Raw genomic sequence first — 18223 nt, forward strand, 5'->3', positions numbered from 1 at the left:
TTATAAACCACTGACAGCCCGAGCTGAGCAACAATTCTACCTGTGCAAATATAGAAAAGATGCAATAAAAGTTTAACTGCCCGAGTTATTTGCACCCAACGCTGAGAAACGCGAATCGCCTTTCATGGTGCGCTTTTGTTTCGTATTTACGGCTGCGGCAAGGCCCAGACATGTACACTTCAACGTGCTCCATGCACGATGACGTCATTCGCTCCGTATGCCCTCTCCAGCGGCACGAGGCTGCGGGATGGTGTGTCGATGTCTGTAAACAGCGCAGATGTAGGGCACAGGTCCGTGTGCAGCTCCCATAAATCAGAGACGAATTCAAAGGAAAACACACGATAAAGCGTGTAAGTGAGACTTTACATGTCACCAGAACAGCCTGCTGCTGACCAGTGACCACTCCCACCCCATGCAATCACAAAACAAATACACAGTATTTACAAAAAATCAGACAGAGCCCCTCATCTAGTGGTGTCACTCAGATTATTAGTAAACAAGCAACAAACAGTGTATTAAGGCTTTAACATCATATTTATCCCATCTTCTTATGGAAAATGTATCTAAATATTAATTTACTACCCTTATCTTCATAGCTCAGTAAGACAGTTTAAAATGGATCTTTAATACAACTGAAAGAATGTATTTTAATACAAGTTACACCTTTGTGCATTGCACAGATCAACAACCCCCCACACAATCCTGCTGTCAAAATGCTCCACTTTTCTTCCTCAGTCACTGGTTTAGTTGGCCTCTCTGCCTGGCTGCCTCTGGTGGAAAGAAACATGCACATGTCCTGTGTGAGCTCATTTGCTGGGAACGTCAGAGGAGCTGTGCAGTTGGAGAGAGCAGCAGAACGGCGTGCTGTATACCTATATTAAATATGCATTCACGAAGGCTCTTCTGTATGTTACATATCAGCAACAGATTTATTTGATTCCACTGAGGTTTTATTTATAATGTTTTTATATTTCCCAGACTGTGGCCGTCAGCGTTGCACTGCAGCAGCAAGAGTTTCAGTCTGGCCTCCATCGCTTTAGATTTGTAAATAAATCTGATTCATCACAACCAAATGCAACTAGGAATGTGTCCTACAGAGGGCAGCGATGCATAACAATTATAATGTATGAGGAAAAACTCCAAGAAGCACTGAACCAGTAACATCAACATACTTTTTAGAAGTATAAGCACTTACCAGGGACTTTATCAGGTACACTGTGCTACCGTCATACTAGACCCCCTTGTCCCTACAGAAGTGTTTTGATGCTTCATGGCACAGATTTAACAAGTTGCTGGAAAGATTCCTCTGAGATTTGGTCCATGTTGACAGGATAACATCACGCAGTTGCTTTGTTGGCTGCACATCCATTAGGATAGGGGTTTGTGTTGGTGTGTGAGGCTGTAGCCTGTAGGTTTATGTTGTTATGTGGTAATTATGAGACAGTGTGTTTCAAATCATTTTACATAGTAACATGAAGAAAACATAACAGATGTCTTTCTCCTGTGTGTAATTAAGTAATGTAATGCATTATTTTAAGAAAAGTGTTCTGTGTAATATACACATATTGCACAGAACACTATAATATATACACACACATAGCTAAATACATTAGGTTGATGCCATGTGACTGGCTGTTGAGACATAATGAACAATAGACAGGTATACCTAATAAAGTGGTCTGTGGGTGTACACAGTCTTAAAAATAGTAATGTCATTAATAAATAACCTCAGAGACAGTCTCTTTCAGCAAATGATGAAATCTTTTATTTATTCCTTTGGCCCAGCCTTTTTCTTGGCTGGTGTTACCTCAAAGAGGTGGTGTACGTAAAAATAAAAGAAGAAAAATATGTGTTGCTGCAGATCTGTGTCCAGACTCTCTGAAGCCTTTATAGTGCTGCAAAGAAAATACAAATAAACTCAGTGTGAGTGTTTTATTTCAAAATTTTGGCTATTTTAGATTTTACCTTTGTATTTCACCTATAATTTTTGTTGTCCCTGCCTTGTTTGGTATCATTTTTTTCAGCACAATCTCACATGTCTGAATTTACAGTTATTTTTTCAATGACATGCTGAATTAACACAGCTGATGTGAAATCACACAGAAAGATTAAAACTGTTACTACCAAAGCTTTCCCCCCTTCCTACATAACCAAATCCCACGTGTTGCCAAATCATTTCTGTTGGTCAACATGGTACACTTTTACACTAATCCGGTCATAAAGTCTGACGTCACTAGCCGTGTCTGGACCTAAACTCCGCTGCAGGTCCATATATCAAACCATCACTATGGCATTACTGAGAGTTGAAAAACTGTCTAAAGTCTTTCATCTTTAATAAAATGATCAGCGTTCTGCTCTACCAGGTGTAACAATTGAGTTTAACATCCAGGCATCCATGAAAACGGAATTTATGACATTTAACGGAGTTAGAAGTTAGCAGGAAGTTAGCTCGCTAGCTTCTATCTAAATACAATGTAGCATGTGCTGACTGCGGGGTTTTGGAAACAAATTAAAACATACAGCTCTGTTATCACTTCCAACATAAATGAAGACGGAAAACTAAACAGCAGTGATGTTTGTAGGGTTACTGAAGTTTGGCTAGCTGGTATATAATGATGTGCTACGTGACCGCTAGTGACACAGCTATGTTAGCATAATATAAACAAGCTAACTTTTTTTCCACTTGATAAAAGTTAACGTGAGTGTTCTCGGTGGTCAGGAACAAATGTAATCGCATGGCAGGATGCTGTAAAAGGACCAAACTTCAGCCAGGAGAACAACTGAGATAATCCATCCACAATACGAGGTTAGTCATTCATATACTGCTGCATGGGCTGGGCTGTAGTTACATCCTAAGGTTTTAAAAACTGAGCTTAAATAAATGATTAGTGGTAATAAAAGCCAAGGGAGGCCAACAGTGATCACTGACTGTTTTAGGAGCTTTTTGAGATTAAATAGAAGAAAATACATAATATTAAACATGTTAACAACACAAAAGCCATATTAAACGCAGACTACTTTAGACCCGGAAGTAGGATTCGTCACATCATCACTTAACAACTGGATACTGTTCACTGGTTTCACCATACTTAAGCTATTGTGCAGAGGTCTCGGGCAATAACTATAAAACCACACATTACATTCACTTTTTACTCTTAAAAAAAAACAGCAAATCGAATCATCCACAATGCAGGTTATAGGGAACATACAAACTCACTATTTTTGCAGTCTGAAATATTGAAAATTGACGATCTAGTGAAATTCCAAACAGCACAAATTTTTTTGATTTTTTGGGGGTTTTTTTGAAAGAAGGAAGTTATAATTTAAGGGGTTTTTGTAACTTCAAAACAATGAAGGTACGTACCACAAGAAAAGGCTTTTGTGTTTCAGTTCATGGAGTGAAACTATGGAACAGTCTGAATATGGAATTAAAGCAATGTCCAAACATAAAACTGTTCAAAAAGAGTTATAAAAATATGATCTTCTTGAACTATAAAGAAAAGGAAAACATTTAAATTAAGTGAATGTCTCTATTTAAAAACAAACACAAAAAAACTCATGATGTGATATTATAGTATATAGCAGGGCTGCACGATTAATCGTTAGAAAATCGCGATCTCGATTCATACTTATGTGCGATCTCATTTCCAAATGACAACGATTAAAAAAAAAAAAAAAAAAAAAAAAAGATGACGACGATTGTACCGCATTTTGATCCGGGACGTAATCTGCATGAAAACAAGCGCTCACTCTTCCTGCTCAACAAATGACAAGGGCGGAGCCTTATACCAGGTGATACAGAAGCTGTGCTGTGTGATGCTAAAATTAGCAGGGAAAAAACAACGGAGAACACGTCAGGGATGACGAGAAAGTGACAGGAGAAAATCCGTCCTGGTCAACCACCCAAACATCAATAACGGGAACCTTATACAGCGCTTCCCTATACCCGTCGAACTCCCGCAGGCACAAAGAAATTACGGCGGCTATTACTTATCACCTGACCAAAGATATGGCTCCCATCAACACTGTGCAAAACGAGGGATTTAGGAAAATGATCAACACCCTAGACAAACGCTACACAGTGCCGTCCCACAACTATTTTTCTATTGTTGCACTACCTGCTCTATAAACGCAGTGTCGAGCAACGGTGGAGATGGAATTTCAAGCAGTACAACATTTTACGGCAACAACAAAACGTGAGACATTTGTTGTTTTTATGTTTATTTATTATTTTTATGTTCAGTCTCAACTGTTACGAAGTTGATGTGCAGTTAATAAGTGCAATAAATATTTATACTGGAAAAGAAAATCGTGAGAGAATCGTGATCTCAATTCTAAGCCAAAAAATCGTGATTCTCATTTTATGCAAAATCGTGCAGCCCTAGTATATAGTATATCAGAAATCTGTTCACTATTTTTATTACAAATTATATCAGTAAGGAAGCTGACTAAATATTAACTGATAATTTATGGCAAAGGGGTGGGATTAAATAAGTGTTTACTTCTTCCCACTCCCTTTCAACGTGTAAATTAATCAGAACGTTTTTTTGTATGTAATTTGTATAGTATTTTTTCTCTCTCTTATTTTCTTTTCTAAATGTACTTGTATATTGTTCACATGTTGAAATAAATTACCAATCAATCAATCCATCAATGTACTCTCTGCAGTGTTTAAATGCTTACATATACACACGCTGTCCCTCCACACATACGTCTCGGTTCTGCTTCTATGCCCCATCTTTGTTTACTATTTCCCACTGAGGCTTCTAGACTTCTGATTGGCCAACATTTCTACACGGTTAGGAATATATCGCCGCCTGTTGCTTTGGCATGTTCCTAGCAGCGTTTTTGCTTCATTTTTGCGTTTACGTGTGGACGGGATTCTTTTTTAAAATGAAAACGGAAAACCTCCGTTTTCCGGGTTCTTTCTCAGGTAGAGCTTTTAGGGTTAGGAGATTTTAGGCTCAGGGGCTGAAGTGACGAAGCAGCAGAGTCTTCTTCCGGAAAAGCCCAAAGCACTTTCTCTTCTTTTTCAGGCACCGTTCCTGTAGATCTTTGTTCTGTACTGAGGTTGGTCATCTCACTGAAAAGTTCTTTATGCTGCAGCTCCAGTGTGTGGGACCGTTTCTCCAGTTCTTTCAGTGCTTCTTGCTTCTCTTGGTCCTTTTCTTGAAGTTCTTTGTTTTTCTTCCAGTTCTTTATAATTCTTATCCTGTGCTTTCTTTGATGTTGTCATTTTTTAGTTGTAATTTCTCATGCATGGCTTGTAATTTCTGACGTCTCTTCTGCATTTCTTCAAGCATGTCTTTATGTTTTTTCTCCTGACATTGTTTCTCCTCCCACATCTCAGTATTTGTGTACTGACTTTATCATAGAGTCCTTGCAAATGTGTATTTTAGGTCACCATTTCTTGGGTACTGCACTCAATTTCTGTGCATTTTGTCTCCAGTTGTTTCTCCTGCTCAAATCCAATGTTTTTCTCCTTCATTATAAAATACCTCAAAGTCATAACTTTTCTTGTCAAAGTCGTGGAGAAGATCCTGCATCTCTCTCTGTGTCTCTTCCAGTTGTTCTTTCTCTTTCAACATCTCTGTTTCTTCTGAGTGCTTCATCAAACATCACACTGTTCATATTTTTTTCTGCATGTCTTCATCTTGTTGTGTTGCCTCTTGCTTTTCCTTCTCTTTCAGCATTTGTGAATTTTTTTTGACGAGCTGCATCAAACATTGTGTGAAAGCCTTGATTTTTCTTTTCCATGTGTTGGAGCTTGCATTGGATGTCTTGATTTATAGCTTCCATTTCTTGAATTTTGTACTTCATCAGCTGGCATGTTGCCTCCTGCTGTTCTTTGTCTTTCAGTGTTTGTGTATTTTGTCGCTTCTTTCAACATTACTCTCAAGCCTTTCACTATTTTTTCTCTGTGGCGTGGAGTTTGCAATGCACCTCTTGGTGTATAGCTTCAATGTCTTGAAGCTTGCAGTGCATCTGTTGTTGTATTGCCTCCTGGTCCTCCTTCTCTTGGAACAATTGTGTATTTTTTTGTTCTGATTCCACAGTGTCATCTCTCTCTCTCCCTTTTTCCTTCCAACTGCTGTCAGATTCTACAACATGGTCTCTGCAGATGAGCACACATGTGCAACACACACAAACATTAAATACACCATGATAGCCTTCGCCCAGTCTCCCTTGTATGCAATATTAGGTCCAATACCAAGTGCGGTTTTTTTTCCTGCTATAACAGTTACTGTTTAATTTTATTTTATACAGTATTTTATTCATGTTGTAAAGTCTGTTATTCTATTTTATCTTATTCTATTATGTTTTTCTTAACTTTTACTGCTCTTTAACTTGTACTTTCTGCCGTGAAGAAGAAATTTTCCACGCATGGAAGTAATAAAGATTTGTCTTTTCTTATCCACAGTATTCCTGAGTTCGCACCATTACCCCTGATTCATAGCAGAAAATGGCTTTTTACTTCCACTTGCGCTATTGTTGACAATTGCGGGGTTACACCTTCACTGTCGATAAAGGTTTCTCTCACTGCAGTTTATTTTACTCAGCATCAATGGCAACACATGGTTGGTGGATACACAGAGATGTTTTAAAAGCAGTGAGGACAGTTCAGTAGTGTGGCGTTATTTTTGTGCCACTATTACGAACGCACATGAAAAAAAATGTGAGCCCACGTAAAAAAAACATTTGCAGGTGCAAGTGTTGCATTTTAAGGAGAAATTTATTTTGAGCAAAGAAAAGCTAAATTTGAGTGAACAAAATTCATTGCTGCATGCAAAAAATGTATTTCAGTGTTTGCTATTGTCCATATACACCAAGCCTCTTCAAATGGTGGCCTGCGGGCCACATGCAGCCCAGAAGCAACCTCCGAGTGGCCCTGCCCATGGTCCTAGCAGAAACACAGAGAAAACAAAAAAATATATATAGAAAATACAGCATAGTGTGGACTATGAATGCAACACTCCTAGTAGCCTAGCAATATTACACCCTCAGTGCACCGTGTTGTAAACATATCAAGCTATCATCGTAATGTATGATGCGACAACAGCATGTCGTTTTCAATCCACAAGCGTTAAATTGACAATGAAAACCGTCGGTTTAACCCTGCCTGGACTGACAAGTACTTATTCATTTTACCGCAAAATCCAAATGCCAAACCAATGTGTTTAATTTGCAGTGAATGTGTTGCGGTACTTAAAGATTACAATTTACAAAGACACCACAATGACAAACACCAGACTTTCTGCAAAAACTTTCCAGAGGGATCTCAGGAGAGAGCTGCAAAAGTACGGAGTTTAATTGCATCTTACAACCGGAGCTGTACTACCATGGTGAGGTCATGTACAGCCCAAGAGAGAGCTGCAGCAGCTTCCCTTCGTGTTTGCTGGATCCTGGCAAAGAAGAAAAGACATTACACAGATTCTGAAAGAGTGCATGCTGGCCGTGGTGGATGAGGTGATAAACGACGAAAAAATTAAAGTGAGTGTGACATCTGCTATTGAAAACGTGCCCCTGTCAGACAGTTCAAATATTCGTAGGATTGAAGTTCTGGCTTCATATGTGTTTGAAATGCTGTTAGGCTACGTTCACACTGCAGGCGAAAGCGCATCAAATCCGATTTTTTTGACCCTATGCGACCCATATCCGATCATGGTATGACAGTGTGAACGGCACAAATCCGATATTTTCAAATCCGATCTGGGTCACTTTCGTATGTGGTACTGAATCCGATACATATCCGATGTTTCAGAAAGCGACTGCTGTTTGAACGGTCATGTCGCATTAAACCCATCTTTTACGTCACTGACACAAGACAGACGCCAATTATCAGCTCCAGGAGAAGCGCCGGAGAAGACATCGCGAACGCTTCCTGGCCATCCAGTGTAGATGTCAGTGAAACTGTTGGGAAGACAACGTTGGAGAAACGTGAACATTTTATTTGTACTGTATAATCTGCAGATTCTGACAGAAATCTGCAACTATCCTTTGAAGCACTGCTCCTCTCTAAAACAGGAATAAGGATAATTATTAGGTTATTTACATTGTTATGTAAATAACAAAATAACTTAAAGCAAAAATTGGGAAACGTAAAGTCCGAAGTCTTTATATTAAGGGCCAGCAGTCAAACAATACTGTTTGCTCTGGGTCTAAACAGAGTGCGTTGTGTGTGACGTCTTCTTTTGCGCATGCGGGCCGCTTTGAGGGTTCACACTAGAGCACGTTTGCTGTCGCATTTTATTTGTAGTGTGAACAAGCAGACAAAAAAATCGGATTTGATCAAAAAATCGGAATTGAGCTTTAAGACCTGCCGTGTGAACGTAGCCTTAGATGACCTGGAGAAAACTGATGTAATGTCTATAGCAGTAGATGAGTCCACAGACAGAACTGATAATGCACAGTTGTGCATATATGTCCGTTTTTTTGATGGCAAATGCTTCCAAGAGGAACTGCTCGGCTTACTGCAACTAGAGGGACACACAACTGGCGAAATAATGTTTGAGAAGATTTCAGCTTTGGTCTGGATATTTGAAGCGTGTCTGTATGCTTGTGACGGATGGGGCTCCATCCATGGCAGGAAAAGTAAGTGGTTGGCTGTTGCACCTCAGATGAGAACCTTACACTGCATTGTTCATCAGACTGTGTTGTGCACGAAACTAAGCGCAGAGCTCAAAACGACAATGGACACCGTGATGGCTACAATTAATTTTATTCGCTCAGCATCAAGCCTCCAGCACCGCTTATTTCGCATGCTGCTCTCAGAAATGTCTGGTGTGCACCATGAGCTGCTACTGCACAATGATGTCAGGTGGCTGTCCAAAGGCAGGGCACTCGAGCGTTTCTGTGATCTCAAAGAGGCGATCACAGCTTTCCTCTGCAACAGCAGGCAAAAAAAAAAAGCAGAAACATACTTGAATCGCATAATGGACAACAGCTTCATGGCCAATGTCTGCTTTCTGACTGACATATTCAAACACATGAATGACCTCAGTGTGGGACTACGAAACAGAGGCAAAACTGTCACTGAACTTGTGGAACAGATGCGTGCATTCCAAGTCAAGTTGAACCTTTTCTAAACTGACTTGAGCGCAGGCCGGTTGCTGCATTTTCCAACACTCCGCAAATGCATCTCATCACCGACACAAATCACGGATGTGATGACTGATTTCATTGCGAGGTTGAAAGTAGGGCTGCCACGATTAGTCAACTAGTCACGATTACGTCGACTATCAAAATCGTCGACGCCTAATTTAGTAGTCGACGCGTCGTTTAAATGCCGTAAAATCCTAGTAGGATTTAAGAGTGTAATAACGGACTGAAACAGAAGATTGCGGAAATGCATCTACAAGGATACCATTAAACGCCAAAGACGAAGAAGAAGCAGTCTTCGTTATCATGGCTACTCAGCAACAGAACTCGAAAGTCTGGGAGCATTTTGACAAAACAAAAGAAAAGAAGGTCCAGTGCAAAATCTGCAAAATGGAACTTGCCTTCCATGGCAGTACGACGGCGATGCACGAGCATCTAAAAAGGAAGCACGTCGTGGCATCCGACGACGAAGTGGTACAGTCGTCTTGGTAAGCTAATTGGCTAGTTAGCTGCTAACATTATCGTAAACAGCAAGCTAATTATTTGTGCTGTCAGCGTTAATCTCGTTAATATGATGTTAACGCCATAATTGCATTATTGCGGCAAATCCCCGTTAGTGAGCCCCGTGCAGCCCTCGCACAGCATTACCGAGCTAACTAGGATTTGCCGCGTTAACATCGTATTGATGAGATTAACGCTGAGAGCACTACTTATTATTGCTTATATTAATAGCTGTTAACGTTACGTTACAGGACTGCTAAAAAAAAATACATTCGTCTTCAGTGGACGACTTTGTCACTAAGCCAACAACATGTACACCTCGGCAAACAGATTTCCTGACTGAATCAATCTTGAACATGTTGGTGACGGACATGAGACCCCTGTCTATGGTTGATGATCAAGGTTTCAAAGAGATGATCAAGCAGTTCAACCCAGATTACCATGATAACTACCTACCAGGCCGATCCCACTTCACCAAATTGATGGAAAAGAAATATGATGCTACCTTTGAGAAGGTTGGTCTCTCTTTCTCTCCACTCTCTCACACCACAAACACAAAATAGCAATTTGTATTAGAATTTAATACATTTCATGATGAAATAATATTAAGAGCTTGCTGACTGAGCAACCAATAAATTAATCTTGGTTAAAGCATGTAATGGAAAGTTGTTGTTTTTTTGTTTTTTACTGATATGTTTATTGTTTAACATACGTAACTGTATTTGATGTAACTGAATTATTCAATTGGTAAATTTAAATCTTGATGCATAAACTGACAAGCATTATTAATAATGAAAAAATATACTGTAATATATTTCCCTAATGCTTACTATTGTTCCAAATCATCTCATATCTTTAGGTAAAGCAGACCCTTGGTGGTGTCAAAGGTTTTTTCACCCTGACTGCTGATATCTGGACCAGTCTTGCAACAGAGGCCTACCTTGGTGTGTCTTGCCATTTCCTGAGTGAAGATTGGAAGATGAAGAGCTTCATCCTTGATACCATGCCTCTTGAGGAGAGGCATACTGGTGCCAAGATAGTGACATGGATGGAAGAGGTGCTAACAAAGTTTGACATCTTGCCTGCCAAAATAAAAGCAGTAGTACATGACAGTGGTTCCAATATGGTGGCAGCAATGCGACTGCTTGAAGAAAAACATGGATGGGCCTCTATCTGCTGTGCTGGACACACACTCCAGCTCATAGTCAATACTGCTCTCAAAGAAACCACCATCAGCAGAGCACTAGGTGCTGCTAGGCAGCTAGTGGAGCACTTTAAGAGAAGCGAGCTGGCTAGTACAAGACTAAAAATGAACGGGAGCAAATGAATGTGAAGAAAATACACTGATCCAAGATGTCAGTACAAGATGGAATAGTACATTCCACATGATAGAGAGACTCCTCGAACAGCGCTGGCCTCTCACTGCCACTCTTTCAGATCCCGAGGTAACACAAAGGGGGAAACACTACTTCAACTTGAAGCCAGAGCAGTGGGTGCTGCTTGAAGAACTGAAACAAGGTTTGGCACCTTTTGAGACTGCTACTGTTTACCTTAGTGGACAGCAGTACACAACTGTTTCAGGTCTTCCACAGGTGGTCAAAGGGCTGACACGGGCTGTACACCAAAGCCACCTGGAGACGAGCTCAGGAAAATCTTTCATTGCCAGTGCAGAAAAAGGCATAACACAGAGATGGGGGAGTATATGCACTTTCTCAGCAGACAAAGAAAACCCTGTTATTCTCGCAGCTGGCTTGGACCCCAGATACAGAAAGTTGAAGTTTTTGGCTCCTGAAGATGTCATCAGAGTGCAGGGGACTGTTGAAGTGCTTGCTGTCAAAAAAGCAAACACATGAACATCCAAAAGTGCAGATAGTCAGTGGTTCAGGTAGAATTGAAAAGACTGCTCTGGACAACCTCCTTGAGTCTGACACAGACAGTCAGGGTGACAATGAGGAAGAAGCATCTAAGGAGGACCAAGATGTCCAAGTTGTTAGAAGTGAAGTTCAGCTGTACTTTAAAAAAGCCACAGTTTCTAAAAAGGATGATCCTCTTAAATGGTGGAGCGAAAATGAGGGACGTTTCCCCACACTATCAAAGCTAGCTAAATCTTTTCTGTGCATTCCTGCAACCTCCACCCCATCGGAGCGGATCTTCCCCACAGCAGGGAACATCTACTCTCAAAAGAGAGCAAGCCTTTCTGCAGAACATGTAGAAAAGCTAACTTTCCTGGCTATGAACAATAATCTCGTGTAGATTGCTATACTGACTATATAGTCCCAAAGTTCAATATAGTTGTGAGGACTGAGCACAAAATGCTATTTTGTTATATTTGTTTTCGGTTTGCTTCAAACTAGAAATTTCATTAAAAGTCTAATAAACTATCATCTTGTCTTTATTTTTAGTTTCACATACCTTAAACACTTATAGCTGTAAGCTAATGATAGTTCTAAAAGAGCAGACGCATGCTGGTGCAATAAGCTGTACGTTTTACATCCAAAGGATGCACGATCTGATTAGTCGACTAATCGCAAAAATAATCGGTGACTAGTCGACTATCAAAATAATCGTTTGTGGCAGCCCTAGTTGAAAGAGAACTTTTCTGGTCGACTAGATGGACTTGCTTTACCCACAGAGGTGATGAGTTTTGCCAGAGACCCATTTAGTGTTTCAACAGAAGGCGACTTGTCCATCAGAGCAAAGGAAGTGGTCCCTTCCACTGACGAGGGGAAGTTCATACTTGAAGTTGTTGACATGCAGTCATCCTTAGCCATGGCACAGGATCTTCGCACTAACGGACCTGCAAAGTTTTGGACTGATGTCAATACACAGCAGTTCCCTAACGTTAAGAAAGTAGCAGTCATCATCCTCAGTATGTTTGGGTCAACGTACACGTGTGAATCAAGCTTTTCACACATGAACTCAGCAGCTCTCGTTCACTGACTGACAACACGCTTGACCATTCCATTCAGATTGCACTGACATCTTATGAGCCAAAAATTACAGAATGTGGATGTTTTTTTCTGCATCAATGAAATTTGAAAAATATGAGTGACTTTGCCAGTGTTTTTATTTCAGTGGTTTAGCTATGATTCAGGTGTGTTGACCCAGGGTCATATCTAAATCATGCAGGACACTGGCCCTTTGTCCAACACTGAAATAAACAGACACTGTAGTACTTCTGTTAGTGTACATTTCCTCATTATGTTAAATCTCGAGGATTGACAGTGAGAAAGGTGGAATACAGGGACAGCAAAGAACCTTGAACCCAAACGTCTAAGCCAGATAAACTTCAGACATCACAGGGTAGAGCAACAGTACAATGTGAACTCCCAGACTGCAGTGACACAAACTCTCCCTAACACATAATATCACCTTACACACACAAGACTTTATTGACAGTGTTGGCAAAACACCAATGAAACCACTGCAGCAGTAAAGTTGATAAGCATTTTTTTTCAGCCTCACCAAGCACACAGTTATGAACTAATCTGTAATCTATTCAGGGCGTTCTATCATTCAAATTTCTGAAGAGCAACCATGGTAAAGAAAATGAAGTTAGATTGCTAATTGTCATCAGCTGAAAGAACAGGGCATGAACATTCCTCACATGGGTAGTGTTATCAGCATCCAGGAGCCATTGCGCTCTGCTAGTCCTGACGGGGTCATTGACTAAGAGGAGCTGATAGAAATAAAATGTCCAGTGCCGACCCATCCTTCGCTCACTGAGCAGCTTACTCAGAAGTGCAGCGATATCAAACTGGTAGATGGAGATCTGCAGCTGCAGAGGCTATTACATGGAAGTGCAGCGTACAATGCTTTGTGTGCTAGTGAGCATGTTTCATTTACAGTGCAACATAATGAGGCATCTGTAAAGGAACAAGTAAAGCCCTTAAGAGGGTTTTACTTCTCATGTTTCTTATCTCAACTTGTAGAGGATTATGCAGCAGGTTTCAGTTAAATGAGAGATATTTCAAAAATAATAGGCAAGCTTTAATGCACATTTGCTCGTGTGACAACTATAAACGGGTTAAACACTAACATGATGGCAGAGTTTGGTCTGTCTTGTGAATGAAAGGAGACATTGGAAAGAAAAGCATCTGGATGCCTTTAGGTGGTTTGAAGACGTTTCACCTCATCTGAGAAGCTTCTTCAGTTCTAGGGTCAAATGGTGAAGAGTCCCAGATTAAAGCCTGTGGGAGTTTCCCCCTGAGAGGGACAACGGACCCCCTAATGATCCTCAACCTAATCACATGAGCCAAGGTATGAAAACGAGCGTGGGTCACAATCAGCCATGGTTTCGGGTGAACCCATTGTGAAACCGAGCCCCACCCTATCATTGGACTTATCGGGTCAAATGGCCCAGGATGTGAGTGGGCGCCAAGGCATCTGGGAAGGGATCTCAAAACTTGATTCTAGATGGCAGACAACCGTTGTTGTAAACCACCGCCTCTGTTCCACTGGTCGCTCCCCGTCAGTTTTAACTGCTCTTAAATTAACATAAGAAACATTTTTCACCACCAAATTCAGTTCAGTGATTGGGTCAATGGGTCGTTCAGTAGGTCGCAAAACTGGGTCTTTCATTTTGTCATTCAGTGGCAACAACAACTACATTTTAACATATGGTGGGATATAAATACCAAACTGACAACATTTACTGTTGAAAATAGTTCTGTATTTCTGTAATTTTCCAAGACAATAACAAAATGTCAAGAATGCACAACTAATTATTGTAGCTTTGAGAAAAACATTTGTTTCCACTTGAAGAGCACATTGTGGTTGAATAAAAAAAAGCACTAATTGTTCAGTTGATTGCACTATATGTGCACTTTTTAAAATCACGTAACCTTTCTTCTACAAAAATATTTACATCGTGTAGAACAGAAGATGAAAAAAAAAAACAGAGACCTGGAATCATTTACTCCCTCCAAATATGTACATCAAATTTCTACCTTAAAATAAAATTACATTGGGTAACGATCTTGATATCCCTGAGTTTACGCTCGTTTACAACATGCACAGTTATTCTGTATCACGGATGAGATCCTCTCGTAAGTTGACTAGAGCAGCACATATCCTCAGAATCTTGTCTATTTTAGGAGCCATGCTTATGGGAACAATTTGTGAGAGTATATTGTAGACTTTCAAACGTCTGATTGCTCGTTCAACGTGGATTCTTACATTTGCAATCCGGCGCGTGTCTGTTACCTGTTCCTTAGTTAGCTGTCCACGTTTTTTTGTGAAAGAGGGTATTACTAATCCAACTTCTCTCTCAAAGAGCAAGTCTTTTAATGTTAAATCTCCACCTGTCATGACTTCATCACCAGGTTTAAGGTATGTTAACATTCCAGAGTCCATTGTGATAAATTTCTCACTACATTGACTGCCATATGCTGCAGACACAAACATGATTAGACCAGATGGTGCAACAGCAACCAAATATTTGACCGTGTTGCGTGAGTAGTAATGGCTGTACGATCGCCTTCTTGAGTCCAGATTTCTGGGTTTCTGCAAAAGGGTCTCACTGCAGTCTACAATGCATGTAGTATTTGGAAAGGTCTTCTTGAAGGCTGCAGGCATAGTTGCTTTAATAGTTTCTTTTGGCAGCCATGGAATTAATGGCCGGAAAACCTCCTCCAGTTTGTCCAACCAGTGTGAGATGATCTTGCTGGCCATGCTCTGTGATATACGAAACTGGCGGCTTAGGTCACCTATTACACGGTTACTCTTCAATTTCATAAGAGTCATGAGGACTTGATCTCGCACAGGCATTGTAAATTCATTGTCATCACATCCTTCCAGTGTCGACACAAGAGTGTTAAATGTTTCCAAGGGTATTCCAGTGTACAGCAAAGCGTCTGCATCATTTTGAAGAATGAAATATGCAACTTCATCACACTGAGTCATCTTATCCTGCACTTCTTTTCTGGGAGACCTGTTGCAGTATTGGTGATCTTGTTGTGAAGGATCCTCCCACTGTGTGTGGACTGAGTGCACATGTGGCTCAGGGGGTTGTTTGGAGATGCTGGCCTGGTCTAAGATGACTGAAGGTGCCACTGCGCAGTCTGAATAACACAAAAATACGATCAGATGTGCACTCAAAAAAAACTGTAAGCAATAAGAGAAACTGTCGAGTCGCACGTATTATATTTTTGAGGGGAATTTCTCATTCTACAATCTCACACACACGGAAAATCAGAAACATTTTATGTTGACGTTTATAAGTCCCCTGAAAATGTGTCAGAATTTTATTAAATTGTGACTGTGATTAGATTTTAGTTTTCATTTTTAAATGAAAAAAAAAATAAAAAAATAAAAAAATCACAAACTTTGGTTTGCAAAGGCTGCATTTAAATTATTTTACTTGGTTTTCATACAGTTGCAGTTGCTTTAAATACATGATAAAATAACTGCCTCTAATAACTCATTAGCATGTTCTTTATAAACCCAAACCTGAGACTTTCACAGCCATTGGGGGTAATGTCTATGGGACAAATAAATGAAGACATAGTTTTGTCAGCATGCGGCTGGTCTTAATTACTAACCATGGGCCTAAACTTTCTTTAAAATTAAGAATTAGCTGCTAATAACCTGCTAACATCCAGCCTAACACACTTGTTACTATAACCAGCTAGTGCCAACTAACGCCATTCACCATAGCCTATTATTTAGGAGAATTAGAATTGCATGATTAAAATGTGAAACGTGGACACACCACATTTACACTCACCAGGTAAAGATTCTGTGTCTTTGTTTGTGTTGCTGGAAGCTGTCTGACTCACAGTGGTCTGAGTGAGCTTTCTTCTTTTCTTAGGTGGGGGCCGATCATGGCCCAGGCAATGCTGAGTTGCTGCTACTACCTCTGCCTCCACTTGTCCAACACAACTCTTGCCCACAGCCTCCATCACGTGGTGATTATGGTGTTGGTCTTCTGTCGTGTCCATCTCTGGCAGCTCTTGTGCGGCCTTACCCTCAGACTCTGCTGCTTCATTACCAAAGCCTGTGAGACACAATGAGTGCAAACATATGAGGTAAATGTTCACCAGAAGTCCAATAAAAAGTGCATGAATCGTAAAAAAGCTATATGCTGATTACCGGACAGTGAGAGAATTTTCTCTAGCTTTGAAGTGGGGGGTTTGTATTTTCCTCCGACTGCTGCGGTTTGTTGTTTTCGTTGCATTCGCTGACGGTGCCGGTCCAAGCTTGAAGCAGGGATTTCAGAGTGCCCCATGCGTAGCGTTGGAACCCAGTCAGGATTAGTTTCATCCATTTCATAGGCTGGTTTGCCTGCAATAATGCCAAATAATTAGCAACTCTATAAATAGAACGTCGTTCTGCGAAAATAGTCATTCGTTGTTCTAATTTGCTATGACCTCGGAGCGCATCGAAAATAAAACCATTAGGCTATAAAGAGTACTTATTTAGAACTTACCCGAATGAAAATGTCTGGAACACACCAGCAGATATCTGGGGATGGCAGAGAATTGGATATCCGCTCGTCCCACAGCTGCTATCCATGCTAGACGCCTTCTTTTGGTAACATCCGATACATGAGCTCCCTCATTTTGCTTCCAGGCGGGGAAAGAATGAAAAGAAAGCCCATTTTCAAGCTTATTTCCTTGTCGGTCATGCGATCGAACATTACAGAAGACCACACAGCAAGTACGAACCATGGCTGATGTTATTCGTGTGCTTTAGCTTCTCTCAATTGTTAGCACTTTGTTTGGCCTACACAAATGGCGCCTCAACCAAAACTCCTATCCACGCCCCCTCCCGCGACGTCACGCTCAAAGCCCTATAAAATGAAGGGAGCAAACATAGGGGCTGTCTTGTACGTACTTGGCGTACTTGCGTTCACGTGTACTCGTGATACGTCATACCCGGATGTGTTCTCGATTCTCTTCGGAGGGTGTTTGAGTCTAAAGCTTCCAGCCACGCTAGTTTCCGACCCTCCTTCCGAGGCATAGCGTGCAGTGGGTATGGCGCTGGGCACGGACAGGCCTTTCGAAGTTGTTGATGCTCTAAGCAAAATATTTCTAACGCGTTTTTCAGTTTTCTTGAATTACTGTGGCAGCCGATAACAGCACACCTTGAACACGAGATCATCCTCGAATAGGTAAAGTCGCTAATTACAGCACAAAGTAACCGAATGTGTTGTTAGCAACAAGTGAACGCTAGCTCTCGCTTTGAGTAACCGGAAGTATTAAAGTGAACGGCGGAAGTACTGAAATCTGTGGATTTAAGAAAGCCATTGCCAAAGTGAATAATGCGGAGGCCAATTAAAAATCTGACGGAGCCCACCAAAACTAAAACTTTATTTATTCAAAACAAATGTAAATGTTCCCAAAGATACTTATTTCAAGCCACAGATTTGACTCACATGTCCTGAATGTGCAGAAAGTTTTGAACATAAGCAGAGACATATCCCAGACATAACCCCAGCTAGAAGTATCTCGCCTCCCTTACAGCTGGAAATGGACAGGATGTCATAAAAAGCTCCTGGAGGTGTAACGTGTTGGTGGTCTAATACTTCTGTTTCAAATTGTGCATGTGTACGTATAATCTAACATCTTCAGAGTTCATCTTACGCCATAATGTACCAGAAATGGAAGTCAGGTTACTAAAA

General features: G+C 40.7%; 1 protein-coding gene across 2 annotated transcripts; it reads right to left on the reverse strand.

Annotated features, from left to right (window-relative positions):
* Nucleotides 1-14250: 14250 nt before the first annotated feature.
* On the reverse strand, nucleotides 14251-17978 carry LOC120741024. 2 transcript variants are annotated; one of them, XM_040043620.1, is made up of 5 exons: nucleotides 17268-17978; nucleotides 17030-17165; nucleotides 16693-16884; nucleotides 16328-16597; nucleotides 14251-15662 (listed from the first exon to the last, which is right to left on the reverse strand). In XM_040043620.1, exons 1-5 carry the CDS (start codon nucleotides 17268-17270, stop codon nucleotides 14620-14622), a joined length of 1644 nt encoding a protein of 547 aa, XP_039899554.1. In that variant the 5' UTR covers nucleotides 17271-17978; the 3' UTR covers nucleotides 14251-14619. The 2 variants fall into 2 exon arrangements, with proteins under 2 accessions (XP_039899554.1, XP_039899553.1); XM_040043619.1 differs by having other exon boundaries at nucleotides 17030-17978.
* Nucleotides 17979-18223: the final 245 nt, after the last annotated feature.

Source organism: Simochromis diagramma, unplaced genomic scaffold, assembly GCF_900408965.1.
Source record: "Simochromis diagramma unplaced genomic scaffold, fSimDia1.1 OVJJ01000656.1, whole genome shotgun sequence".
NCBI classification, from domain to species: domain Eukaryota; kingdom Metazoa; phylum Chordata; class Actinopteri; order Cichliformes; family Cichlidae; genus Simochromis; species Simochromis diagramma.

Excerpts from the sequence above, each read along its gene's own strand:
- LOC120741024 (XM_040043619.1), bottom strand. The coding sequence starts at position 17,270 with ATGGTTCGTACTTGCTGTGTGGTCTTCTGTAATGTTCGATCGCATGAC. Across the intron at positions 16,598-16,692 it reads GAAAATTCTCTCACTGTCCG|GCTTTGGTAATGAAGCAGCA; the intron begins GTAATCAGCATA and ends TGTGTCTCACAG. Across the intron at positions 15,663-16,327 it reads AGACACAGAATCTTTACCTG|ACTGCGCAGTGGCACCTTCA; the intron begins GTGAGTGTAAAT and ends TGTGTTATTCAG.